The 27,678-nt window shown below is 37.8% G+C and overlaps 1 protein-coding gene and 1 pseudogene across 4 annotated transcripts; one reads left to right on the forward strand and one right to left on the reverse strand.

The window, feature by feature from the left end:
• Positions 1–666: 666 nt before the first annotated feature.
• On the forward strand, positions 667–26,377 carry SINHCAF (SIN3-HDAC complex associated factor). Of its 4 annotated transcripts, none has more exons than XM_016152051.2 (6): positions 667–824; positions 13,198–13,345; positions 14,839–14,938; positions 16,507–16,633; positions 21,304–21,454; positions 24,259–26,377. In XM_016152051.2, the coding sequence occupies exons 2-6, from the start codon at positions 13,218–13,220 to the stop codon at positions 24,416–24,418; spliced, it is 666 nt and encodes a 221-aa protein (XP_016007537.1). In that variant the 5' UTR covers positions 667–824; positions 13,198–13,217; the 3' UTR covers positions 24,419–26,377. The 4 variants fall into 4 exon arrangements, with proteins under 4 accessions (XP_016007537.1, XP_016007536.1, XP_036092734.1 ...); XM_016152050.2 differs by lacking the exon at positions 667–824 and adding an exon at positions 1,526–1,880; XM_036236841.1 differs by lacking the exon at positions 667–824 and adding an exon at positions 2,745–2,766.
• Positions 14,000–14,117, reverse strand: LOC118613962 (annotated as a pseudogene).
• Positions 26,378–27,678: the final 1,301 nt, after the last annotated feature.

Here is a 27,678-nt window from a genome sequence, read left to right on the forward strand (position 1 = left end):
ATTGTAATGGGTTCAGTTACCGTTTGAGGAGGGCAGGCGGGAATTAGTGAATGGATACAGGGTCAAATGGGACTTTATTAATCGAGTCATTAAAACGGCACAAAAAAATAAACCTCTGCTCGTCCCAGGGAATTAAAAAAAAGTTTCAAAAACACAATTAAAATTTAGGAAACGTGGGACACATAAATTTAGTCTGGGCGCCTGGAAGACCACTTCCCCTGTCACCTCAGGCCAGAAGCTGGGCACAGCTGTAAAAACTGTGCGAAAACAGCTTTCAAAACGATTTTTCAACGCGAAAACAGTGCGCTACAAAAACTTGGGGGTGGAAAGCACTTTACGCAGTCTACTGTTCTCCCTGGTTGCTAACCTTTCCGCCTTTCGCATCCCGCCACTCCCCCTTTGCCACCGCCTCCAGCCAGGAGGCGTTTGTTTATGTGACGTCAGCCGTAGTAAGCAGTCCCCGCCCAAGTTTCCCTCTAGCCGCCGCGTTTCCCGCGCCGCGGCGCTTCTCCCCTTAAAAGGACAATAGAGGCCCCGGGAGCGCGCGCGGCCGCTGGGTCTTCTGTCCTCCCCGCCCTCGACGCGCGCGCGGCCGTATGCAAATGAGCTCGATTCAGGAGAATTTTGTACTGGGAGCCGCGCGTGCGCAGAGGGAAAGCGGAATCTACACCTTCCCGGCCAGCGGTAGCAACTGCAGAACTGCAGGAGACAATCTTTCTAGACAAGGCAGTTGAGGAGGAGGGAGCGATTGGAGGGGGGGTTGGCCTGGTGTGCACGCCACACCTTGGGAACATTATTGCGCGTAGAACGGCTGCTTTTGGAAGGTGAGTAACTCTAACTATTACTCTGGTGCAAAAGTGTCTCACGAGGCTTTGATTTCATAGTGGCTTTTTTTCTTCTTTTTTCACCTCCCCAGTCCTTCCATACACACAGACACACACAAACAGAGACACACACGTACGAAGTTTTGTCTTGGAGATGGCATTGCTGGGAACGCTGTTTTCGTGATCTTCAGACCCCCGATTCTTTTGTATGCACACGTTTAAGTGTGTCTTTTAATTAGGGAGGGGATTTGAAGCAAACCGAAAGTCTTGGGGTGGAGGAAGCGAGTGGAGACTGGAAATGAGTGAGCAGTCGCTGGAGTTCAGGGATCCACGTTGAAGGTGACAATGACTTTTCTCAGCCGCAGCGTTCTCGGGCGAAACCGAGTCCGGTGGCTGAAAGGCCCGAAAGGAAAACGACTCGCTGGCAATTGCCGAGGGGCCCCGGGTGGGTGCATCGCGTGGGCGCGCGCCCGGGAGTGGTCGGGCTCTGTGGCCGAACCTCGTGTTTTAGTTTATTGCAGCCCCTTGCGCATGTTTTGAGCAGGGTGGACCATAAATGCCATTCGCTTGAAAACTAAGTTGCAGTCTACTTGCGAACCGGCGGGCGCGAGGGGCTTTAAATCGGCCTTTGGGTCGGTGCCGGGGTTGCCGAGCGCACGCGGCGTGGCGTTGTTTGCCCAACTCCAGAGCGATGCGGATGCGACAATGAGAGCAACACGCGGCCGCTCGGAAACAGCCCCGGCTCCCAGACGCCTGTTTCCCCCCGGACCGCGCCCAAGCCGCGCTGGTGTCCGGTGTGTCTGTGGAGCTTTAAGTTTTGTTCGCAGTGTGTTCACCTGTAGCGTAGCTGTAGGCGCCACGACGAGGGATTTCTAGGGCGGCCGTGTGCGGCTTAAGATGGCCAGTCGGAGCCCAGTTGACTTGGGGATGGAGGCAGCGGCGTTGTCTGCGCCGACGGGGTGAGAGAACTCCGGAGGACACTGCTTTTTGTGCTGAACATGACAGACCACGTGCTTGGGGCTGCGACCTGGTTTTCGTCGGAGTGTCCGGCTCCAGGTCAGCAGTGAGATGCGGGCGCTGTTGGGTCTGACCGCCCGGCAGGACAATGATTTGCTGCTGATGATGGCGTCTTGCCAGTTTAAAAAGCAGAGTGAAAGTCGCCAACTCTCCGCGGGTGCGGGGCGGGTAATCCGGGCGTTTCTCATCAAGGACAGGGCAAAACTTTGATGAAATGGGCCGGCAGCCGAGGGGAGGGCTGGGCTCCGGACTCTCGGGGTGCGGGGTCCGGAGCCCTCCCCGGGGGGATCGTCAAGTGTCTGGCCCTGGGAAACAATCCGACATCCTGATGCTGCACGTAGGCAGCACCGGGCTGGACAGAAAACAAAGAGCTGCATGTGCCCGTGCGGGCCCCACCGGCGCTCGGGGAGGCTGCGGGCGGAGGGGCCGTGCGGGCCGGGCCCCTCGAAGTTCGGGCGAGTTTTGGGAGGGGCTTTTGTCCCTTGGCCCCTCTCGGGGAAACTTTGGTGGCGCTACTTGTGTGAGGTGCCACGCTGGTGCGCGGGGAGGCGGCGGGCTTCCGCGCTCCGGGCGGGCGGGCGGGCGAGGGAGGTGGCATCTCGGGGGCCCGGCACCCGGTGCCGCTTCGGCCGAGGGCCCGGAAGAGCGTCGCCCCGAGTTCCCCGCCCGTTCCCCGCGGCCCGGAGCCTGTGTCTGGGAGGTCTGTGGATTCGCCTTTGAAGTCGAACTGTTGCCATGTTTGAATTACGTCAGGGCAAAGCCATGAGGAGGAACAAGCCCCGGCAGCGCGGCGTGCGGGAGGCGCGGCCTGCGGGAGGCGCCGGGCTGGGCGGGCGGCCAGGCGGGCGCGGGGGCCCGTTGTTCCGGCGCAGGTGAGGGAGGAGAGACGCCGGTCACCTCCCGCTGCCCTCGCCCCGGCCAGCAGGTCTCCACGCGAACTTTCTCCCCGACCCCAGTTGTTTTATTTACCCACAGATCCACCGGGGGAGCATTTCTACTTCCCGCCTTGGTCCCTCTTTCTCGGCGGTCACCGTGTGCCCGGCGGGGAAGCTCAGTTTAGGGAGACCCGAAGGCTGGGGGAAGACGGGGGAGGCATTTTGCTGCTTTCGGGGAAACCGGACAGTGAGGCGAGCACCTCCACTCCCCGCAGCTGAGCCATGGCCCGCATGTTCAGGGGACCCAGCCCCGACGACACGCAAAAAACCACCGTGGGGAAGTTTTGGGGCTCCCGTTTGTCCTACAAAGGGAAGTGAGGACTGTGGTCGAATTGTGCGTGCCGCTGTTTTCTTTGTGTGTTTACTTGTGGGAGGAGATACCGGGAGGGAGGAGGTTTGTTTTGGTTGCTGGGGATGGGTGGGGGATTCTTGGGGTGGTAGGGTGGTGCAGAGTTTGATCTGGTAACTATGATACTAATAGGTTTCTTTGTGTTTATTTTCTTCCTCTAATCTTCGATTGCAAGACTAAGAATTACTATTTAGCCAAACGTGGACCTGCTGGATACAGTTTTACACTAGCAATCTTTTCCTCTCAGCTCCTTAGTTGTCTTACGGGAGGTTAAGACGCCCTCCCCCCAACTTTCTTTTAATAATTAAAAATATGAATTTGACTTTGTCAGTAAAAGTACACTGAAAGGACCTGTTTTTGAACTTGAGTTCGCCAGACTAGAAAAATCTTTTAATTTATGTTGCAAAATCTAACACGTTTATTAGTTGCACAATCTAAATTAAGTCTGGAAATTTGTTTTAGGTGGAGTTGGAGAAAAACCTGATGACTTTTAAAGTATTTATACATTTGCAAGTGATTTGGGGAAGGGGGATCTTTCTTGGCCCTAAAGGTATTCTTGGCTCAATGTCTGGTGATTGTTCACTAAGTTATCTTTGGGTGACCTTGAAGACGCTTGCAAGTAGGGAGTTGGGCCTTGGAGATATGCAGGGATTGAGGAGGAAGCTCCTCCGGGGAATGACTACTGGGTAATGGCTATTGCTGCCAGCTTCCTAGTTCCTGTGAATTGGGGTTGACCTTCTGGTTACCCCTCTTAGATTTTCTTTTCAAGCTTTATTTTTTTCTTCTTCTTTTTTTTTTTTTTTGGTATGTGGCCCCAGGCATAGCTCAAAAAATTATGCTGGTTTGACACATGGATGCTTCTTTGGTATTTGGGGTTTGCCTGCAGTCTAGACATCCAAAAAGCTGCACCATGTCTGTTGCTTCTTTCCAGATTTCTCCTGCATTTAGATAATGTTTAGGGGTTAGAATCTGAAAGTGGTCATTATCAGAAAATAATAATATTCTCAGATACGATGCCCCCACACATCAAAAAATCTATACAAATTGAAGTCTGTTTTGTGTTTTTCATTGTTTTGTTATTAAACAAACACATTTCTCCTAAGTTTTGGTTACCCAAATTATAAATACCTAAAGGCAACCAGTTTTAGTAACTACATTTCTGAAGTGAATAGAAGGAAAGTGTCAAGAAAATGAAAAACTTTGGATTTAATAACTTTATGGCTTCCCTTTGGGCAGTTATTTCTCTGGGTCGTGTGTTTAAAATGCATATGAAATGCTTTGCAAATACACCGAGATTCTTTGTTTTTCTTAATTAGTATTTTATAGCCAAGTTCTGGCTAGAATGTCAACATCCTATGAAATTTCAAATATGATATATAGAGCTTAATGGTTTTTATTTTATGTATACATGCAGTGGAGATTTGGTTTATCAAAGTGAAGGAGTTAAGAGTGGGAAAGATAGACAAGGTCTCTGCTGATTTCCCTTTTTGCATTTTGTGGGAGGCTGGAGATGAAAAGTTCAATAGGTAGTTTATTTTAGAACCTCAAGGCTGCTTTTGCACAGTATTCTTAATTCTATAGGTCTGAAACCTGGATGGTCATCACCCCCCCCCCCCCCAGAGTTGTAATCGGGTCCTGGAAAAACCTGGCTCATGGGGCTCAAACTCAGGCAGATTTATATCAGAAAAGCAATTTGAAAAAGATTTTTTATGTAAAGTAAATTTTTCACTGGGGAAAGCTTAAGCTTATTTGAAATCTAAACCAACTTTATAAGCTGTTCTTAACACATTAATTACCATGTCAGGCACATAGTAGGTTGCTTATAAAAATATGACATTTTTTTTTTTCCTTAAGAATAGGGGTATAATTGGCTGAGAAGGAAGGGAACATGTGTTATTTGTCGAGGCACTAGGGTTAGTTTGTTCAGAAGTCTCTGGTGTTAAAATCCCTAAATTCCAAAGCTCTGATCATCCTAAATGAGTTACTTTGTTGTCTAGTTTTCTCATCTGCAAAATAGCAATAATAATGCTTAGTTCATTGGGCTGTAAATGATTAAGTAATGTGCTTAGTAAATATTGGCTATTGTTATCCTCACAACTTTAGTAGAAAGTACATAATTTACAGAAGACAAAACTCAGGGCTGGAGGAGATATTCAGTAAATATTTAATGGAAAGAATGAGTGTTTTCGGCCCCCTCCCCACATTCAATAACCGCCTTCAGCTCCTGGTTGTCTATCCAGTTCTGATTCAACCATTTTACATTAAAAAGTCCTACAGAAATCTAGCAAATGTCATTTTCTTCCTGATTTGTCCACAAGAGTATCCTGGATTTCCCATACGTGTTTTTGACTCTCGATGGTTATAAATTGGAAATAGTTTGTTGACTTTGGTTCTCCAGTTTCTCCTCTAATTGAATCTGCAGCTAAGGTTTTGTGTATTTATGTAAATAATTTGGAAATGCATATTGTCCAAAATAAGAGTTTGTTTTCAAGGGAGGGTGGCTTTCTTTTTGTACCAGAAATACAGTAGACACAGTCTCATTTGCTATTACATATTCAAATACAAAAGTTGCAATTGAACTAAGTCTCATTTGCTATTACATATTCAAATACAAAAGTTGCAATTGAACTAAAATAACTCATTTCTAGCTTGTATTTAGTTGTTTCCACCTATTATAAATTTGATTTGGCTCGATGTTATTTTAACATGGTTGATGTTAATCTCATTTCGAGATTAATTTCTCCCCATAACTATTCTCCTAATCTTTTCTTTCTCACCATGTGTTGCTTGAAGTAAGAAATATTTTTTTTCTACCAATTGTTATGAAAGCATTGAATTGTTTACCAGTAATCATCTCTAATGAAGCTAATTCATTCAGTTTACATTTCCTGGAAATCTTTAAGCCTCAAAAGAAATTTTTTTTACAAAAGTCTATACATTAAATGTTAAAGAAAAATAACTCCAGTCACAACATTAGTTTTTTTTTTTTTATATACACAGCTTTATTCTGGACACCATTTCCTATTCCATGCCTTTAAATATATTGTTTAGATCTATTTTGGCTATCCTGCTAAGGGCAGTTAGCAAATTCCACCTATATACATTCAGCACCTGGTTGTAATATAAGAGTTACTGCCCTGAGATAGTTTACCATTAAGTAGAGGAGCTAATTCAGTAAACGAGTATGTGAAATCCTGTGTGTTAGGTATTCTAATAAAAATTTTGTAAAAAATAATTCTTAAAGAATATTCCAGCTTGGGATGGAGGAGAACCATCTCAGACAGAAATGACAGCCCTGAGTAGAGATATGTGGCTAATTATTAAAGTTGGTTTGATGCTCCTGGAATATCAGAATTCCAAGTTGGGAGCAGCTGGTAGGCAGAACCAGATCCTGAAAAGCTTTGAATTTCTTGCCAAGGAGTTTAGATATTATCCTGAAGCCAGTGTTGCTACCTTGGAAGAGATGATTAATATTTGAACTTGAGGAAGATACCACCTGTTCGAAGAATGCAGGGAAGTCAGTTATGTGGCCTGCACAGGACTTTAAGCACCATCAGCACCATCATGACAGACGAACCGGTAGCAATGGAAGGAATGTGAACCAGAAAAGTGAAGGAAGAAGCAGACTCTCTAAGGACTTCACAGAGGACAGGGTCAGAGCCATGCAGAGGATGAGAAGGGAGAGCCCAGTTGTCTTCTAAATTTTTTGTTTGACTGTATGTATGGCTGATAACCAAGATAGATGAACACAGGAAGAGCGTGCTTGGAAGACAAGGTTATGTAATCAATTCAGGGCATTTAAAGGTTAGGACTGCCAGTCCTTGTGTTGGTGTTTTACAGTTATTCAGAACAGTTGGGGTTTATCCTTATTTTATAAATGAGGATATAGAAAGGTCAGAGAGCTTATGGAACTTTCTGAGATTTGACTTAAACCAGATGTATGCTACCTTACCTCCTTTCTTAACATTTTTGTCAGTCAACAATGGGAGAACAGCTTCACAGGAAGGAGTATGGTCTAGTTTCATGAGCATAAGTCCCTGAAAAGGCTGTTTCTTTTTTTCCCACAAACCTTAGCTTAAAACCTTCAGAAATCAGGATTCTACCCTCAGTTTCATTTGTTTGACACATCCTGGGACAGACAGAGTTTATATTTCTATAATGTATAAGTCTCATACATTAATGAAAATAAATAGTATACTAGATTGATATTTTTGTACTCTTGCTTCACCACATCCCTGGAAAGTAGAAGTGAGATTTCACCCTAATATTACAGAGGGGCAAATAAAATTAGAAGTGACTTCCTATTCAGTTGTAAAGACAAAAGCAGAAATAGACTCCAACTTGACTCATTACAGTGCTTTTTTCAGCAGACTGACAATATTTTCTGATAATCATCCCTTAAAAACAAATACCTTCTCTCCAACCTTTATAACTTCCTCATCCACTAGAATCGCTTGGATTTGTGATTTTAAAAATTTTAAACCTGTGCTTTTTCAGCTGAAGACATTTCTGAGTTTGACCCCTTTCCTGTACAGTGAGTTCTAGGCTCTTTTGCTAAGTGTGGATTCCATAGGCCGCCACAGTTATAAATACTTTACCATAAAATTTCTCAAAGACTGGGTACATGTTTTGAAGAAGCTATTGCCAGAAGCGGGGTTCACCACACCTTTCTCAGCTTTCCTCCTGGCAAGTTTAAATTTGTCCCTTAAATGTGAATAAAGCAGATTCAGAACGTTTGATGCTGGGACATGGGCTGGTATCTAGAAGCTGGTGAGAGGGGATTGATAGTGTTTAATTGCTCCGTGGCTTTCTTTAAGCGCTGATGAAACATGTCTCATTGTTGGGGAATACTGCAAACCAAGTGGCCTAGCAGCCAGAGAACACAACACACAGTCCTGTTTGACCGTTTGTGACAAGTGTTGCTCCAGTTACACTGTTAGTGTTTAGCGGACCTTGTACTTCTATGTGATTAAAGATAGCATACCGTTGACTAAAATGGTGTTGAGGGTGGCATTACCAATTAAAACAACTCAAGGTTGCTCATAGCTTTTCATCACTGGTGTTTGTTTAATGTTTGTTACCCTTCCTTTCCCATCCTCCTGTCATTTGTAAAGTTCAGCTCTAAAATGCATCTCCTTCACTTCAAAGTTGTCTTTGGTTGCTTGGTTCCTTTTGTCTTTGTTCACCACTGCTTCCTTCCCAATTTATAAATCTTTTGCTTGCCTCTTCTCTGCAGTTTCCTTCCCATTCTGCTCTATGTATCTTCTGATCTTAATAGTCTATTCTGTACTCTCCTGTGGAGTATATTTCCTATTGTGTCTCTCTTCATCTGCATGTCTTTAAGGAAGTTTATTTAAGCTCTCTGGGCTTTTTCAGTTTCCTCTTTTATTTAAGGTGTGTGATGATAACAAGGTTTAGGGGCTTGGTGCTCTCGATTTAAAAAAAAATGGCAGTGTAGAAGGGGGTAAAGTGAAAGTAAGCCCTCTTCATTCTTGCACCCCTCAGAGACAATTACTAGTTTTTGAAAAATCTATTTTAAAATGCCAGTTTGTTTATTTGTAGTCGCATTTAAAAAAAAAAACATGCTAGGGATTATACTGTGTAACTATTATTCAACTTGCTTATTTAACAGAACAAAATATCTTGGATAGTTCCCTCTGTGCATATGTCATAGATCTGCATTCTTTTAAAGGGCTGAAAATTTATAAGCGATCATCTTTAAGCTTAGAATTATTTATCATAAAACTTTTCTTAAAGAGCATCCCTTCAGTATTGGCCATTGTTGTGAAGATTCTTTTTCTTTCCCATTTATATTCTGTTGCACTCAGTAATTTTACCTTTTGTGTGTTGAATTAAATGTAAAATAAGACATGTCCCTGCTCTTTGGCCTCATCATCTCATTAGTTTAATATACAATTGACCCTTTTGTATCTTTGATATACAGTGCTCACCCCACCCTTTCCTTATTTCAACACTAAGGTTGCATTCCCCATCCTTTCATTAAATTAATCATTAGAGTTATGTGAATTTTATAGCATTAAAGTAGAAAACACCTCAACAAACCAATCAAAAGAAATGTTTCAAATTGTTGTATTTTAAAATTTTACTTTTTGTCTATTTTGTTTATATAATCACGGTTATTTCTTTTATGGTTTTTGCTGGCTTAGCTATTAACTTTAATCTTTTTGACTTTTTGGGAGATTGAACTAAATTAGAACAGTAATTTTAGTGTGGCTGATTTGTCTTTAACTGTTAAAGTATTTTAAAAATTACTGGCTATTTGGCTGACAGTAGCCAAAGAAATAACGTCAATGAAAGTTCTTTTAAAAATGTGAAGTGCTATACACAGTTTTTTAAAAAAGTTTAATCGACATGTTTATTGAGTATCGACTAAGAGACTGGCACTATTCTAGATGCTGAGGTTACAAAGGTGAATAAAGGCGATTTCTAACCCAGTCTATTTTTATTTTTACAAACAAGCTTATTGAGATATAATTCACGTGCCATAAAATTTACTCTAAAATAATACAATTCAGTGACTTTTAGTGTATTTACAGAATTTTGCAACCATCATCACTGTCTTAATTGTAGAAGACGAATGACAGTTTTTAATCATCATTTTATGTCTTTCCTGATTTTTGGCTTTATCTCAAAGCTCAATTATCTTCTGATTTCCCCCAACACACACATAAGGGTGGGATTGTATGGGGTCTACTCTCATCTGTAACTATTCATCAATTAGGAAGCAGATGGTGTTAGCTTCCTTCTATTAAAACATAGTGCCAAGTGATGAGAATAGATGCAAAAGTCATACGTAGTTTAATAAGTGAGTGTCATTTGAAAAAATAAAATAGATTGTTCTGGGGGAATCATTTAATATTGCACAAATATGAGACTAGGAAAAAGTGTGTCAATAGAGTCAGTAGGTTTGTTGAAATAACAAATCCCAAGTTTAAAATCAAGCCGAGCCACACCCACCCACCACTTTCTCAAGTATATAGTTTCAGAGCAATTTTGTGTTCTTAGTTTTCATCCAGAGACCAGGATAGGTTTTTGTTTTTGTTTTTGCTTTTTAAAGTGTTAGTGGGTCTGTAGGTTTTGCAAAAATACTTTCAGTTAATCTCTGGACTCCCCAAAGCTCAAAATGGTTAAACACCAACCACTGCTTAAACGGGGTTGCTGTAAACAAAGCCCACAATGAAACCCCTGTGTATTTGCTGCAGATTCCCAGGTGCCTCTCAAGTGCAGGAATAAGTTCAGAAAAGGTTTAATAGGTTTATTAAGAAATCATTCATTAAAAGGTGCATGTGCTACGTGTGTGTTGCATCAGGACAAGGGTCTGACACCTCACTGCACTATCCAGAAGAGAGAGTGAACCCTAGGATTTAGATCCCACTCTGATGTTTAGGTGGAAGAATTTTATCAGGACAAACATAAAGGACTTATAGAACTATAAAAGGACAAATATAGAAGAACTACATAAAGGATGATCAATCAGAGGACATCAGGCTGTTTTATTTTCCCTGATGTCTTATGAAAAATATTCCTCAAACCGAAGAATGGAATGTCTTGTGGGGACTGCTGGGTAAGTTTTGTGGAGGTCCCCAGTAACAAAAAAATCATCGAAAATGAACACTTGATTCCCCATAGCTGCTGATGAAAAGGAAAGTCTCAGTATTTCCTCAGTATAGAATGCTACCTCCCTAGCATTTCTTAACAGCTTGCCAGCCTGATAAACTGGCACAGACTATGGCTTCTTAGTTAAATGCAGCTTCAGTGAAGGTAGTTCATATCTTGGAGATGATCTGAATGCTGTATAGTTTTGACGGCATGTTTATTTGTGGGGAGGAAAAGGGATTGTGAAAGTAGAGATAGGAATCTCTCTGTTGTAATAGGATTTGGTCTCTGTGTTAATGGAACGAACTGGCCTTTCTTGCTGTACTTCCTTTGTCCTTGCTGAGAAGAGAGGCTGAAGTTTCCTAGAGCTATTGATGAAGCTGGTGACTGTAAGAGGAACTGTGGACTTTTGACCTTCTGGATGGTAATGGAGGGTGTTAGGGGAGTTTGGAGAGCCCACAGGTTGGTTTGGGGACTAGAAAGTTACATTACATTTTTGTTACAAAATAGGAATATGCAAAATAAGCAAGGACTTAAACTTTATTAACACTTTTTTAAAAAGATTCTATAATCCTGTGTCATTTGATATTATTTTTTCCACAGCAATACATGACCATTTTCTGCAGGAGGCTATGTTCTTTTTGTTTATCATGTGGGTTTAGTGTTAGATTAGAGAACAATATCTGCCTTATTTCACAGCCCTTGCCATACCTTTTTCTATTCTATATAGAGCACCTTCTTCATTTTTTTCCCCCTCTCAAAAAAAGTAAAATTTCTAAATATTTCCTTTAACCGAAAGATTAACTTAAGAATATTTTGTTTTAACAGTTCTTAAATCGAAGTAACTCTTAGTTTAGATTTAATTATTGAAATGTATCAGAGGCCTTCTGTCCCTCCCATCTCCTTCCGTTGCCTGCCTCCCTCACCAACAAGCACTTTTTTAACAGTAGTCTCTATTTAAAAGGAAAGCTTCAGTGTTTAGCTAATTGATTGGTAATAAAATATTTTCTTAAAAACATTATAAATCTTGCTTATATTTCAGAATCCCTCAATTTCTCCCTGCTTCCCCCCCCCCCCCCACACAACCTTGATATTTGGTGGTTTCTCTGAATCACTTTCATAAATACTTGCTCTGGTATACTAACCAGAATTGGAATGGAATAGGGTCAGGCAAGAGATCACCCAAAGATAAATACTGAAGTGTTTGGTTTATTCATATATTTTAATGTATTTCTAAAATAACTTTAAAAGGATGGTATTCTGTGGTTATAACTCCTAAAACTTTGGGCACAAACCTAATTAGTATTAATAATTTTCTCTTATTAATGCTTCATATAGTGCTTTTGTAGTAATATTTAGTTGGACTCTGACACACATACCCCCTCAACCTCTGGACTTGTCCATTGAGATTTAGTTTCTATATTCATTGCTGTTTCATCACCTCTTCTAGTCCAGATGTTCTGGTAAAGTTGGCCCTTGGTTTGGATATTTGAAATTACTTCTAAGGTACATATTTACTGCCAGCTACATTTTTGCTGCATCTAGTCCTAAAGCTGTTTCTTCCTTCCTTACTTGATGTTGAGATTTTTTGATCCTTGGAATCATAATTTATCTCACTCTACATTTCTTGGAATCTACCTCCTGCTATTACTGCTCTCAGGCACTGAGCCTCATAGAAGAAGAAGAGCTCCAAAAACCTCTGTAACAACTGAAGAGCAGACTAATAGTCAGGCAACATGAACTCCTTTTTAATTTGTCTTAATTTATGAAATTATTATTCTTAAATTTTAACCCTGGATATTTGTGACTTTTACATCCTCCTTTCAGTAGTTTCAATTCAGGGCCAACTTGCCTGCTTAGAACTTCCCATTTATAACAAAAGAAATCCCCTCTAATTTCCCATAGGGCAAAAGGAGTGTAGGTTGTGATGCATATTGAGCTACTTATATTTATATGCTTGGTATTAAGTAGTGGTCATGGTAAACGCTCAAAACTTCCCCAGAGGGGAATCACGTTGATGCAAAGGTGCAAAATAAAGGGTGGTGTTTTAGCTTAAATTTTAGAGTATATCCTTCATTGTGTAGGATTTCATCATTTTATAGGATTGTGGGCATATTTTGTTATGTTTTCTACTTAAATACTTTATTTATATTTGTTTTGTGTGTTGTTTGTTTTTTAAATGCCTCCCTTTCCCCATTTTTAGAATGAATGTTTGCCAGGAGAGTAGAAGAAGATAGTAGAGGCCTTGTTAAATAACTGAGATATTCTGTGTATTTTATAAGCTTGCCGTGATAGTGCAAAGAATGAAGATCCAGGAGGTCTCCCAGAACCCTCGTAGCTGTCTTGACCATGTAATGCCAAGTTGCGGGAGATAGGGTGGAGCATGGAGTTCTCTTGTAATGGTTTCTTGTTAATAAGCATCAACAAAGCTGTGTCAATTCCCTTGGCTTTACAGACTATTGCCCAGAAGAAAAGATGTTTGGTTTTCACAAGCCAAAGATGTACCGGAGTATAGAGGGCTGCTGTATTTGCAGAGCTAAGTCCTCCAGTTCTCGATTCACTGACAGTAAACGCTATGAAAAGGACTTCCAGAGCTGTTTTGGGTAAGATCACCTGATGTTTGTACCATCCCTTAGAGTGAAAAAGATCACAGCATATGAAAATATTTCTAAACAGGGAGATCGGAGCCATGTACTGATATTTAAAATCACTTGTATTCTAATCTAGGGTGTTAAAACCAAACATACTGACAGCCTACCTTTTTTCAGTATATGAGGAAATACCAAATTAATTGTGAAACTCCTTGTAGTTATAACCAAACAAACCTTTTTGTTGTTGACTCCAGTATGTATAAAGAGATTTTTAAAAAATTACCTTTTTCTCTTATAGTTATCCTCTGATAGTTTTCTGTCCTTTATTGTTTTTCTAAATTATAGAAATATATTTTAACCCAACCTGGTGAGGTTACTAACAAGACTTAATGTTGAGCTCTGAAACATGTCAGGATATGTTAGCATTCATTTTATAATTTTGTTCTTCATTTTTCTTTTGACAATAAACCTCTGCTTAGTAAAATGGAAATTAACTTATCAACAGATCTTTGGATAAAATACATAATGTTGAATCATTTCCCATGTTAGAAATTTCACCACATTTTTTCTTTTTCTTTTTTCTTTTTTTAGGCGAGGCAACTCTTGGTTGACCTCACAGATTGCAAGGACCTTGTCAGCTTATAGTCCCTTATTTTTTATTTTTTACGCCTACAGCACCTGGTCTTCCTAGGTGGTCTCCCATCCAAGTACTAACCAGGCCAACTCTGCTTAGCTTCTGAGGTCAGATGGGATAGGGCTTATTCAGCATGGCATGGCCATAGACCCACTTTTTTCTTATCAAAACATTTGTTGATTATTTATTGTTAATCCTGGACTTTGTAGTTATTTTTAAGGTTGTCAGAAAGAGTCTCCACTGACCTTGCCTTTTTAAATTACATTTTTTATCAATGTCTTCATTTCCAGTTGTGTACATAATATCAGTGTTTTCCTGTACATATTTATAGTACAGGAAAAATGTAGTAATTGAAAGTTCTTCAGAGAGGTAATTTAAAAACAGCTTGGTGACTAGTCCTATAGACTTTTTTCCCTCTTACACAAACATAATCATTTTTAAAAAATTACAATGCCTCTCTGGTTTTGTTAGTTGTGAAACTAGAATATCATGGCATGTTATTTTATAGGATGGTATTTTGTTTCTTATAAAGTGTCTATACATTTTAAGAAAGATTAGTTGGACAGTATTGTTTAAAACTGTGGCAACTAGAACCTCCTCAAGGTTTTAAATTTCACTATTGTTTAGTTTTAAAAACATTATTTTAAAATGACCAAATTGCGACACATGGAATTAGATCATTGGATCTATAAGTTAATTATATTATTTCTGAACTATAGAAACCTTGGAACTGGATCATCTAGGATGATTAGAATTATCATATGTAAACTATAAATGTATATAATTTTTCTAAAAGAAATGTACTTGCCTGAATTCTTTCATGTAAAGAAGACCAGTAAAGGTTTGATTGTTTTCATTGTTTTCTTATCAGGTTGCATGAGACTCGTTCAGGAGACATCTGTAATGCCTGTGTCCTGCTTGTGAAAAGATGGAAGAAATTGCCAGCAGGGTCAAAAAAAAACTGGAATCATGTTAGTTCATCTTTCGTCTTTCTTAGTTGTACCTCCATTATATTTAAAGTAATGTTAGTTTCCCTGCTAATTTAGCAAGTAATATGTCCCAAAGATGGAAAACTATGGAAAGAATTTAAAAAATCAATAGTTGCTTCTCAGATATAATCACTTAACATTTTGTCGTATTTGGAAGCAAAATAGCTTGATATGGTATTTCCCTAAGGCTGTATCCAATATCTTCATTTCAGAGATTCACAGTATACATTTCATATATTTTTAGGTTTAACCTAGAAATTTCTAGAATTAGACATGGATTGTTTTTTCATCTCTTGACAATTATCCTAACTTATGTTGAGACTGATGAGCACATACATTTTTGAATCAGTGCTTTTATCACTTATTAGTTGTGAACTTCGGGCAAGTTACATTTTTATATAAAGTGCAAAGATAATAGTTGTCTCATAGAGCCGTTGTTAGAACTGAATGAGATATAAAGTATAACACACAGTAATCACTCAATTAGATGGCAGCTATTGTTATTCTTCATATTTAAATTCAGTCGAGATCAAACTGGTATGTGTGTTCTGTTTGTCATTTCACTTTATGTCACTAGAATTCTTCATAAACTATTTTCAATGACCAGAACAACACTGTTTTAAGTCTTATTTAATTCTTCTATATGCAAGCTTTCAGACTTTTGGCATTCAAACAGAATATTTGTTTTTAAGCAGATAGGCATTTATTCTTTACTTTTATTCCTACACTAGCCTTACACTGTCCTTTGGTGACCTACATTATTATGATAGGTTTGTATGGGTTTGTTAGCTTATAAAAAAGTGAGTTTTTCTTTAATAGCTTATCTGGAGAAGATCTAAATTATGATTTCAAAGGTGAAGGCAAACTTTCTACATAGGGGTAGAAATCTGCAAAGTAGTAAATGTGAAAGACTGCATGAGAAATGAGACCGTGTGGGGCTAGACCAATGTCCATGCTAGACTCAGAAAATATGCCATTGCCATCATAGAATCGACCTCTGCGACTAAGGATGTGTAGTGAAGAGAGCTAAAAGCATAGGTCTGAACACCCTCTCCTCACCCACTCTTGCCCATTTATTTACTAGCTTGCAAAAAAAGACAAAGTACATAATTTAACTTCTCTCATTTTCCTTTACACTAAAATTAGAGCAACAAAAACAGCCCCCTTACTGCTTTGTGGTGAAGGTACAATCAAAAGTATATGAAAGCTTTTTGTAAACTGGAAAACATCCTGCCGAAGTGTAGGTTGTTGTTAGTTTTGATTTTTTGTAACCTTTGTATGTCATTCTCACCATATACAAATCTGTTTAATTTTTTTTGTCTAGCGTGCTGCTGCTATTACCTACTTCAAAGAAAAAAAAAAAACCCTAGATAAACTTTATTCTTTAACTCCATGTGATGATTAAAATGAAAGTACATGTGAGCTCCCAAACATTCTAGTAGAAAACTGGTTCTCAAATTTGGCACCTTCAAATAGGCATTTGTCTGAACCAAAGGAATACAGAGGTGTCATTTTTTAAGTGGTATTAAATATTCAGTATTTTCTTCCAGGTGGTAGATGCAAGGGCAGGACCCAGTCTAAAGACTACATTGAAACCAAAGAAAGTGAAAACTATATCTGGAAATAGGATAAAAAGTAACCAGATCAGCAAACTGCAGAAGGAATTTAAACGTCACAGTAAGTTTGATATTGAAACATGAGTATTTAAGAACAGTTGTTTTGTTTTTATTTTTGCCTGGGGGTGGCATATGCTATTTATGGACCTTTTTAAAAAATTCGTATTATTTTTGCTTTTTTTAAAAAAAGAATGTTGGAAGGGAATGCTGACTTGGTAAATACATAATTTTTATATTATCTTTGATTTTGGTGTCATTAAAATACTTTCACTAGCTGACCATTTTTTCACATTGTGCTGAGACCACTCTGACCTCTTTATTGACATCTTAATTTTTTGGAAGATAAAATTTTCAGACTTGTTTACTTCATATTTTAGCCATAAGGATATTGAGGCCTGGAGATGTGCAGAAAGGTGCGTAAATAATTGGCAGACATTCTGAGACCAAAGCCCAGGAAAAGTAACTTTGGTAATCATAACACATATCACAGTAAAGCTAGCCTCAGGATTTTGAGGTTTAAGGGAAAGTGTGTGTTGTGTGGGTTGATGGAATGGCAAAGGAATGACAAATTAATATCCAGTTCATAAACTCTTATAGGAAGTCATTGAGGGGAGGACACTTGTAGTGGAATTTCTGTATTTGAGAATTTAGATTTCAGATTTTAAAAAGGAAGTGCAGTTCATATACTGTTATTATGTAACATTTGTATCATGGCGGGGGTTGTTCTGAGGCAGTACTATTGAATCAAACACATTAGTATTTCTGCAATGAAAATGTATTCACATATGTGGAATAAATATTTTCATAGTGTTTGCATAGGCAAAATAAATATAGTCAGGTTTGGCTCCCTAATTATAGGTCAGGTCAAGCCAGATATTTGTGACCACATGGGTTAGGAATAAACTTTCTGTTTTCAGAGCTTTTTCACAATTATAGATATGCTTTGTGGACTTGTATTGGAGTTTTCAGGATTAAAAAAAAATCTCTAGGTTCCTGTTAGACAAATTATCAGTCAATGCTTGTTTTAGAATAATGGAAAAAGACAGTTAAATATACTGATCAGGTAGAGTGAGGAAGGAAGGATAACTATAATCTCTTGAACACTTTGTTATATCTACCAAGTACTTTACATGATAATTATCTCAATGATTTCTCATTTGGAGATTAGCATTAGAAGTACAGAGCAGTGATTTAACCTTGACCCAGGTCTCTTAGTGGTAGAGATGAATGTGACCTTGTGTTTGTCTGACTTCAAAGCCCTGTGCTTTTTCTATGATACCATCCTGCTCTCTGGTACAGTATAACCAATATCCCAGGACTCCAGAGTCTTTCCAGATCTGCTACTTTGTGCTCTTAAATAAGAAGGCGTTACCAGTCCATAGTTATTCTGATGATATATTTAAATAGTTGAAATATTTTAAGGTATTTTAGTAAAATATTTAGGTAACAACAAATAACATGTATGCTTTAATTATACATGTCCTTTTCTTAATCAGTTATCTCCAACGGGGGTGGGGAGGAGGGGGGAAGACTATCTTTAACTCTTCCCTACATTCTTACTGGATGCTTTAATGAACATTTGGGAAATAGTAAATTTCTTATATACCACTAGAAGAATATATTATATATATTCCTAGCTCTTCCTTTTAATTATAGGAAAAGTGATACCTGATTGACTTGCCTTTCCTAAGAGAATATATCCAGTATAATTTTAGATTTTTGTGACAAAGCTATGTGTGGAGGAGCCAAAGACTGAAAATAAGTCACTTTGAAAAGCCATGTGGGTTTTGGTGGCTCAGACTGAAACGGTTTTCTCAGGTGATTGTGAATCAGTAGCACCTGTGTGCAACATACCAAACAGTTTTGAGATATTTGAATTTCAATGCATCACCCTCTAAATTGTTTCCTTGCCTCAGGCTATTTATTAGCTTCTGAGCATCCTGCACATACCTGACCTGTTTTCCTCTTCCTTATATGTTCTTTCCAAAAGCATTGGACCTAGAGTTTGAAGATCTCGATTTGAGTTACACTTCTTGACATTTAAAAATATGTAACCCTGGTGTCACTTAACGTTTATTTAACCACAATTTCCTAATCAGAGAAATGGGGATAATCAAGTAGAAAGGGGCTTTTGTAAAGCAAAACAAAATGAAACAAATTCCTATATAAATGTTAGCTATTCTTTTTTCATCCTTCTTCCTAAGATAAATCTGCCAATGATTTCTGGTTCCTGTAGAATAAAGTTTGAAAATCCTTAGCAAGTCTTTGGAGGTCCTATTTTAGGCAAAAGACATTTGAGCTGAGTCAGTTCCCTTATGCATAGTGTGTTCTGCTTCCACGATTTTGCTCATCATACTCACCTACTCCATGCCATCTAATTACTCCTTTGTGCTTTTCCAAATTCTCCTGAATTTTTAGATTTTAAAATTTGCATTTCTTTGAAGAATTTTCAGACCTACATTCTAGAAGAGTTTTTCTTACTGAGTTTGTATATGGTTAAGTTGTATCCTAGTGTCTCAGTTATTAGATTAAACCATATGAAATTGTCATTTTTATAGGTAGAAAAAATCAAATAACTGCAATATTAAGTACTTCCTAAGACTGCTGCTGCTGTTAATTATTTGGGAACATCCCAGTAGACTTGTTTCTTTAAGCTTGTTGCTATTCTTGAGGATTTTGCTTGTTTTTTTTTTTTTTTTTTAAATGAAGTTAAGCTATTCATATATTAGAAGTGAATGAACATATTAAAAACACTACTGGCGCTTTATTTTAGAGACCTAATTTTATGCTGTTTAAACTTTTGTTAATACAAAAGACTTGTGAGCTCTCTTCAGAAACATTCTTTGGTCTGTTTCTTTGCACGCAGGGTATGACACAGGGTTTGGTGTCTAGTAGATATTTAATAAATATTTGATTGGTTCTCTTAACTGGAAAGTTGCTCTACCCGCCTGTCATAGAAGGCAAGGTATAGTCTTTAACTAAAGGTAAGATGTATGGTAGGCTCAACCTCTATTTTTGACATTGATCTTGCTGTGGAATAGTAGTATATAATGCCTTATAGTACAATGACTATCAACCAAAAGATTTACTTTCTGGCTTGTGAATTTATATGAAGTATTCTGAGGGCAAAAATACTAAATTGTGTTTAATTTATATCTGATGAATTACCTTTATTCCTTTGTATATCAGAATCTGTTGTAAAGTGTCATTTTTCTTTGTTTTTAGTTTACAGAAGGTTAAGTATGATGTCTTGACTTGGATTTCTTTGGGTATATCCTGTTGGGGGTTTGCTCAGGTTCTTGAATCTACAGATTTATGTCTGTTGCCAAATTTGGCAAGTTTTCAGCCGTTATATTTCTTAGAGCACTTTTTCACTTCCATCCTCTTTCTCCTCTCCAGGACTGCAGAGACACAAATGTAGGATTCTTGTTTTAGTTTGACAGGTCTCTAATGCTCATTTTGTTTGGTTTCCGTGTTGTTTGTTCTCGGTTCACTGATCGTTTCCTCTGTCCTTTCTCTTCTGCTGTTGAGCTCATCTGCTGAGCTTTTTATTACATTTATTGTATTTTTTTTTTTTTTCAGTTCAAATTTCAGTTCCACTTGGTTCTTCTTTTTTAAGTTGAGACCTCATATGCAGGAGGCTCTGTTTTCATTTGTTTCAAGCATGCTCATAATGATTTATTGAAGAATCTTTGTCATCGCTACTTTAAAATCTTTGTCAGATAATTCTAACATCTCTATTACCTTGGTGTTAACATTTATTTGCCTTTTCATTCAGTTCAAGATCTTCCAGGTATTGGATATGATGTGATCTTTTACTGAATCCTGGACATTTTAAAACAATGTTTTTGAGACTCTGGATCCTGTTTAAAACCTTGTTTCAACTGACATTTTTTGGACACTTCTCTAGCAGGGGATCAGGGACGGGGCACCACCTTTTTACTGCCTGGTGATTTTAAAAATCAAGTTCTCCACTCAGCCTTCATTGACACCTGAGGTGGGAGGAGCTCCTCATTGCTGCAGGAGGTGTGAGGGTGGGAGTTAAAGCTCCTATATGGTGGGGTGCCCTTGTTCCTGGTGGTCCATGGTGAAGGTCTTAACTCCTCAATAGGCTTCCTTTGATACCATCTTGGTGGAGATGTTGTGGGGCTTCATAACAGTCTAATGAGATTGGAAATCTAGGCTCCCCACTTGGCCTTTGCTAGGGTAGGTGTTTTTCTGTGGTATTTGGCAGGAGTAGAGTATAATTGTCTAATAAAAATTTCCTGTCTTGCTGCCCCTTTCCTGGTCCTTAGAGAGAGCAAGCTTTATTTTTCATTTTTTATTTTTTATTCTGCATCTATCGGCATTTCTGGGTTGGCTATTTATGAGGCCAAAAAACCCCATAAAAATTAAGGACTTTACCACCATGTCCTTTTTGGGTCTCAAGCTTTCTAGCTGTTGCTAACTTCCAGAGTCTTTAGGCTTGTTTATATGTAATGTTCAGGGCTTTTCATGTGCTTCTTAACACAGGAGGAATAGAGAAGAGTATGTCTCTTACTTTCCTGAATGCTTAAGTTCTCATTTTCTTTTAGAAACATTTTAGTACATATGTCTTCAAGTATCAGTAAGTAGTAAATAGAAAATAAATTATTTTTTCTTCTTTTTACTTAGTCATCCTCAGTGTTTTATGCTTAGACTTAGTTGCAATTGTATATAATGAAATTATAATTTTTTTTCTCTTTATTGCAGATTCTGATGCTCATAGTACCACCTCAAGTGCCTCCCCAGCTCAATCTCCTTGTTATAGTAACCAGTCAGATGATGGCTCAGATACAGAGATGGCTTCTGGCTCTAACAGAACGCCAGTTTTTTCCTTTTTAGATCTCACATACTGGAAAAGGTAAGAGCAATAGAAAATCTTTCTCTAACCAGCAAACCTCCTTAATTACAGGCAACTGTTTCCTACTTCCTTAGCAATTAAATGGCATTTGGCAAACAGCTGTTAGCACACATGGTTGGAAATGGATTAAGCAAAAATTGATCTGAGGGTTGAGATTTTGTGTGTTTTTCCTGTTAAAAATGATCTAAAATAAAAATCATGGTAGGGAACCTGAATTTCCTATAATGGAGTAGACTTAGGTACTCATTCTGACCAACTGTCCCACTGAGAAAAGCAAAAGGGCTAGAATTACATATTTTTAAGTTCTTAAAAATGGCATTGATAAATGGACAAGTTAAGGTATAAAGTGAGGTCAGTACTAAGTGAATGAGGGATCCCAAGTCAAAAAAAGAGATACTAGGAAAGAGAAAAATTATTCAAAGAGAAAGTGGTTAAGGATTTTCTAGTTCAGAGACTCAGGAAAACTAACAAATTAAAAGCAAGATGATAAGTAATTATCTTACGGTCAAAGAAAATTCACCCACAGACATATTATAGTGAAAGTATGGAACATGAAAGACAAAATAGATCTTTAAGCAGGGAGAAGATACATTATTTTCAAAGGAACAACGTACACACAAAGCTGAGTTCTTAGCATAAAAGAAGGTAGCCAGAAAACAACAGATTAATATCTTCAGTGGTCCAGGAGATAATAACTTCAAACCTAGAATTATATATATTTAGCAGAAATATCTTTTATGAATGGGAGCATAAGGCTTTTTGACAGGAGAAAAATTGAGAGTTGGCTGCCCAGTTGTTCCTCAATAATGAAAATTCTGTAAGCACAATAAAAGACCCTAGATCGAAATTCTGATGAGAAGGTTAAATAAAGAAAGTAGCAAACATTTAGGTAAATTAAACACTGATTGCTTAAAATGACAATAGTTGTGGGACTAAAAAGAATTAATGACAATAATAACATATAAGTCAAGGTAATAAAAGTTAGTGTTGAAATATCTTTTGCATTGTTTTGATAAATATATTGAATAACTATAACTTGATTAATCAACTATGTGAACACTAAAAGAATCAATAAAAATAAGAGTGTAAAACCTCCAGAGAAGAAGGGAAGGGCAGAAAATTTAAAAATATACCTAGCAAAACAAAATAATAATAGAAAACTTTTGTATATTTGTAAATTAAGAAACCATGGATACAAGAAGAAAGTATAATAAATATTAGAAAAACTTTATAACTAAGACAAAGTTAAAAATACTACATGTCAAAATGTGCTACGAAGTTAATGAGGTAGAGGAAAATTTACCACCTTTAATAGTTCTGATTAAAGAAAGACTAAAACTAATGAAGTGACAGTGTATCCAATTTAAAGATTAATGAAGCCCAAAATAAGGAAAATAAAAGCAAGGAAATTCTAAAGATAGAAATAGAAGTAAATGGAGTAGAAAACCAATAATGCAGTGGGATAGGATCAGTAAAGCTAAGGATTGGTTCTTGAAAAAGACCGGACCAAAAAAATTGCTAGAGACAAAGCAGATCAAGAAAAAGAGATGGTAAGCATTTTAGGTTAAGAAAAGGGAGATTTAGCTATAGCTAAAGCAGGAATTTAACAGACAGTAGGATATTACAAACAACTATATGCCAATAAAGTTTAACATTTATGTGAAATGGATACATAAATAGAAAAAGACAGTTTACAAAAACCATCTTTAAGAAAAAATAGAAAACCTGAATAGTCTCATAGTAAAGAAATTGACTCAGTGGTCAAAAGTCTTCCCTCAAAAAGTAAAAAGTCCCAGGCCCAGATAGGCAAATTCTATCAAATACTTAAGGTACAAATGATTCTAATCTTGCACTGGCTTATCCAGATTATGGATAAAAAAGGGTATAGGCCCCAAGCATTCTCTGAGGCTAACATAACTTCGATAACAAAACAGTATATCATGACCAGATTAGACTATTCTAGGAATGTAAGATTGGTTTAAACATTAGAAAATCAACTAATATAATTTACCACATGGAGATTTTTTAGAGGACGGGAAAAATGCCCATCATCTTAGTGGTATATTGAAGATGTTTGATAAATTTGAACATTCCTTGAAGATTTAAAATAAAACCTTTAGCAAAACAGGAACAGAGGGGAACCACATTGATAAATTGGCATTTTTGAGTAAAGTTGAATCGTAAAGTATAAAGAGAAAAGGGAGAGCTAAGCCTAAAATCAAGGAGAGAAGGAGGTGGGGTGGGATTTGAGAAAGGCCTACTAGGGGCCACTTCATAGAAAGTGATCCTTTTTTCTCCTTAGAGTATATGATTTGTGGATGTTTTGTTGGTTGTCATTTTTCAATGCCTTTTTATATTTAGATAGATAGATAGATAGATAGATAGATAGATAGATAGATAGATGGATGATATCTACTTAATATTTAATTAAAGTGAAACCACCAGCTGTATTAGCCCGTTTAAGGTGGTGGTTTTTCTTTAAACGTTGGTGGTTTTTGGAGGAAACATTTTACAACTTTTGGAGCAGCCTCAAACTGACTGCTGTCTTTCAGAATGCCTTCTGTCCCCTTGATGTATGATAAAATGCCAGTGTGGGATTTAAGGGACCTGGGTAACTCCCATTACCTAGCCATTTGGGGTTACTCTAGGAGCCCTTTTTGTTTGGAATGTGATAAGATTGTAGAAGTAGACGCTTATGATCATGTTGCACTCTCTATAATGATGATTAGATTTCTTTTTCTTGTTTGTGTTCCTGTTTTTCTGCCTTATTAACATATTTTATCTCTCTCCATTTTTTATTTTAGACAGAAAATATGTTGTGGAATTATCTATAAAGGCCGTTTTGGGGAAGTGCTCATTGACACCCATCTATTCAAGCCTTGCTGCAGCAACAAGAAAGCAGTTGCCGAGAAGCCGGAGGAGCAGGGGCCAGAGCCTCTGCCCATCTCCACTCAGGAGTGGTGACTGAGGTTTATGTAGAAGGGGAACAAAAAATGATTTAAATCTTAGGATAAAAAAAAAAAGACAACGAAATGACCCTCCTGTTTTGAAAGAGGATACCTGCTATTCTGCCAAAAGACAATTACTAGAATAGTTTTGAATGGGTTATTTTTCCTCCATTTCCACAAGTTTCACAAACTCTGAAGCCAGTATCTAGCATACTAAAAGAAAAAAAAGACATGTACATAATATTTAAGATGCTCAGTATTTCATAGGAAAGCTGAATGCTGCTGTAAAGTGCTCTTTAAGTCTTTTTTTTTTTTATCCCCTTTTAATGAATGAAATTAGGGGACTTTCAGGGGACAGAGATGGGATTTGTTGTATGATAAATGTATGTAGTTTTAGTCTTTCTATATTGAGAAGCAGTGGTTGGGGCATTTTTAAAGCTGGCTGGCTACACTTCTTTTCCTTCTTGATAATAAATTTGTCATAACTCAGTAATATGGACTTGCCCCTAGAGGTAGTTGTTAATAATTTTGAAATATTAAGGTCTTGCCAAGGTTCTGATGATTCAAACCTGTACTACTGAATATTAAGCGGGACAGACTAAGCTCTTTGGTGCAAATACCTTGAAGGAGTAATTTCTAAATATACAAAGAGGTAACTGGACTGTATATGTTGTATCCTGTGTCACCTCCCTCATAAAGATTTTTAATTTATATGAGACTTCTAAAGCAGAATCAAAGCTCCTCTTGAGGGAAATGTCAAGTCTTTAGGATAAGCAATCTTATATAAATAGTACCAAAGCATCGCCACATGGTAGAGAACACTCTATTAAAAACCTTAAATTAATCTGAAAAATAAAACGTGCAAGCCTTTAGGATGGCGTGCGCGCGCGCGCACACACACACACACACACAGGTTCATGCTTCTTGGGGCACATTTCTTAGAGGGCTTGCCGAGTGTGTAAATAATTGACGTACATAATTGACTTTTGTTTGTGTTACATAACTGGTGACATCATTGAAAATCTGCACAATTCAGTTTTAGCTCTGGATTACTTCAGTTGACCTTTGTGAAGGTTTTATCTGTGTAGAGTGGTTGTTTGACTTGTTTTAACCTATTAGGGTTTTGGGTTTTTTTTTTCACTCTATATTAAAGAAACATTCTATGGAAAGAGGTGTGTGTTAGTACTGAGTAGGTTGGTTTTGGTTTGGCTTCTTTCATTCAGGCTTTCTGAACATTGAGATACTAGATGATAAGTCCTGAACACAGAGCCCTTCAACTCAAAAATCTATTAAAAGCCTCTTACTTGAATCCAAACCAAAGTACTCTCATTGCCTCTTTTCTAAAAGTTCAGGAGAAATATATTACCAGTTCAGACTTTTCATAACGAAGGAGGATCATTTGCCTACCTTATAATAAAATGACTCAGTGCTTATTTTTAAAGCAGGATTTTAAAAATCGGTAGTATAAATAACAATAAGGAGTGAGCCACTTTTTATGGGAATCCTGTAGTTTAATAGTTTTTAATCTAAACTTAAAATTTTATATTCCTTTTGGAAAAAAACTACAAGCTACCATATGCACAGACTACACAGTGAGTGGGGTTGGCTCTCCCACAGCCTCTGGGGTGTATTACAAGAGTCCCAGCCATTCAGCCATTATCTTCCTCCTGAGTTATTTTCAAATGGTTTTTTTTTTTTTTTGTACATTTTGGCTGCAGTATTGGTGGTAGAATATACTATAATATGGATCATCTCTACTTCTGTATTTATTTATTTATTACTAGTCCTCAACCACAGTCTTCTTTTTCCCCTTCCACCTCTCTTTGCCTGTAGGATGTACTGTATGTAGTCATGCACTTTGTATTAAAATTTTAGAAATCTACAAATCTGTTTTGTACTTTTTATACTGTTGGATACTTATAATCAAAACTTTTACTAGGTTATTGAATAAATTTAGTCTTATTAGAAAATAAAAGAAGCTGTTTTGTGGCTTTGTTTAACAGATGTTCTTAGGTAGGTAAGAATAAGTCCTGTTTTTGGCCTTCACAGATACTCAGTTTAAGCCATTAGTATTATAACAAATTTGAAGGAAAAAAGTGGTCTTTATGAAAAATACTGTAAAAGCAATTTTAACTGACATACAAAATAATTAAGCTAGCGTATAAGATAATTTTAACAATGAAGGACAAAATGTCTCTTGTTTCTGTTTTTAGGTATAGTTGGTGTACAATACGATATTAGTTTCAGGTGTACAATATAGCAATCACCACACTAATTCTAGTAATCTGTCACAGTGCAAACTTATCACTATATTATTGACTATATTTCCTTTCACCTTTTCACCCATATTCCCTCCCCTCCCCACCTGTTCCCATCATGAGCATCCCTTTGGTGTCTTTTTGTTTGGTTTGGCGGGTTCATTTTTGGAGATACCGTATGTAAGTGAAACCATACTGTATCTTTCTGTCTGACTTATTTTACATAACAAAATACCTTCTAGGTCCATCCATGTTGTTGCAGATGGCAAGATTTCATTTTATTGCTGGGTAATATTCCATTCTGTGTGTGTATATTTTATCCATCCAGTGTCTTAATGTCTTCGATGTGGTTTTATTATTGTCTTATTGTCTGTGGGCATAGTGGGAAGCATTATTGAGACTTTAGAGAAAACTATAAAAATTGGAGAAGGGTACATTTTGGCATTGGGAACAGACCTGAGTTCTCTAATTCCTGGCTCTGGCTGTTATTAGCCATTTGAGTCACTTAAGTTTTTGTGAGCCTCCATACTTCTATAAAATAATTTACAGAATTAGATACTTCACAGAATTATGAGGAATTGAAGTTGATGTAATCCATATCAAAGTTTTAAAAACAGAATGTTTATTACCTGGGAATGGTAGATCCTATGGGCCAAACTTTTTATACTACTATTAGGGTTTTAAATTTGTTTTAGGATAGTCTAGGTGATTTTGCTTGCATGTAATCTGGTTTATTGTGAAGTTACCAAGCTAGCCTAGGGCAGTGGAACGATGACAGCACCTATATTAGGTATTGCTGTATAATAAATCACCACAAATTTAGTGGATTTAAAGAAATTTATCTCAGTTTTTGTCTAGGCGCAGTGTAGCCAGATCCTTTGCTCATCGTCTCTTTTCAGGTAACTTGGTAATAATCCACTTCCAAACTTGCTCAGGTTGTTTACAGAATTAATTTTCCTGTGGCTGTAGAATGGAGACCTATATTACTCACTGGCTGGAGGGGCCCCCTCAGTTCCTT

This window comes from Rousettus aegyptiacus, unplaced genomic scaffold (assembly GCF_014176215.1).
Source record: "Rousettus aegyptiacus isolate mRouAeg1 unplaced genomic scaffold, mRouAeg1.p scaffold_m13_p_2, whole genome shotgun sequence".
Lineage (NCBI taxonomy): Eukaryota > Metazoa > Chordata > Mammalia > Chiroptera > Pteropodidae > Rousettus > Rousettus aegyptiacus.

Bases quoted from the DNA above. Each gene is read 5' to 3' on its own strand.
- SINHCAF (XM_016152050.2), top strand. From the start codon at position 1,823: ATGACAGACCACGTGCTTGGGGCTGCGACCTGGTTTTCGTCGGAGTGT. The intron at 1,881-13,197 runs GTCAGCAGTGAG...TTGGCTTTACAG, and splicing joins GTCGGAGTGTCCGGCTCCAG to ACTATTGCCCAGAAGAAAAG. The intron at 21,455-24,258 runs GTAAGAGCAATA...TTTTTATTTTAG, and splicing joins GATCTCACATACTGGAAAAG to ACAGAAAATATGTTGTGGAA.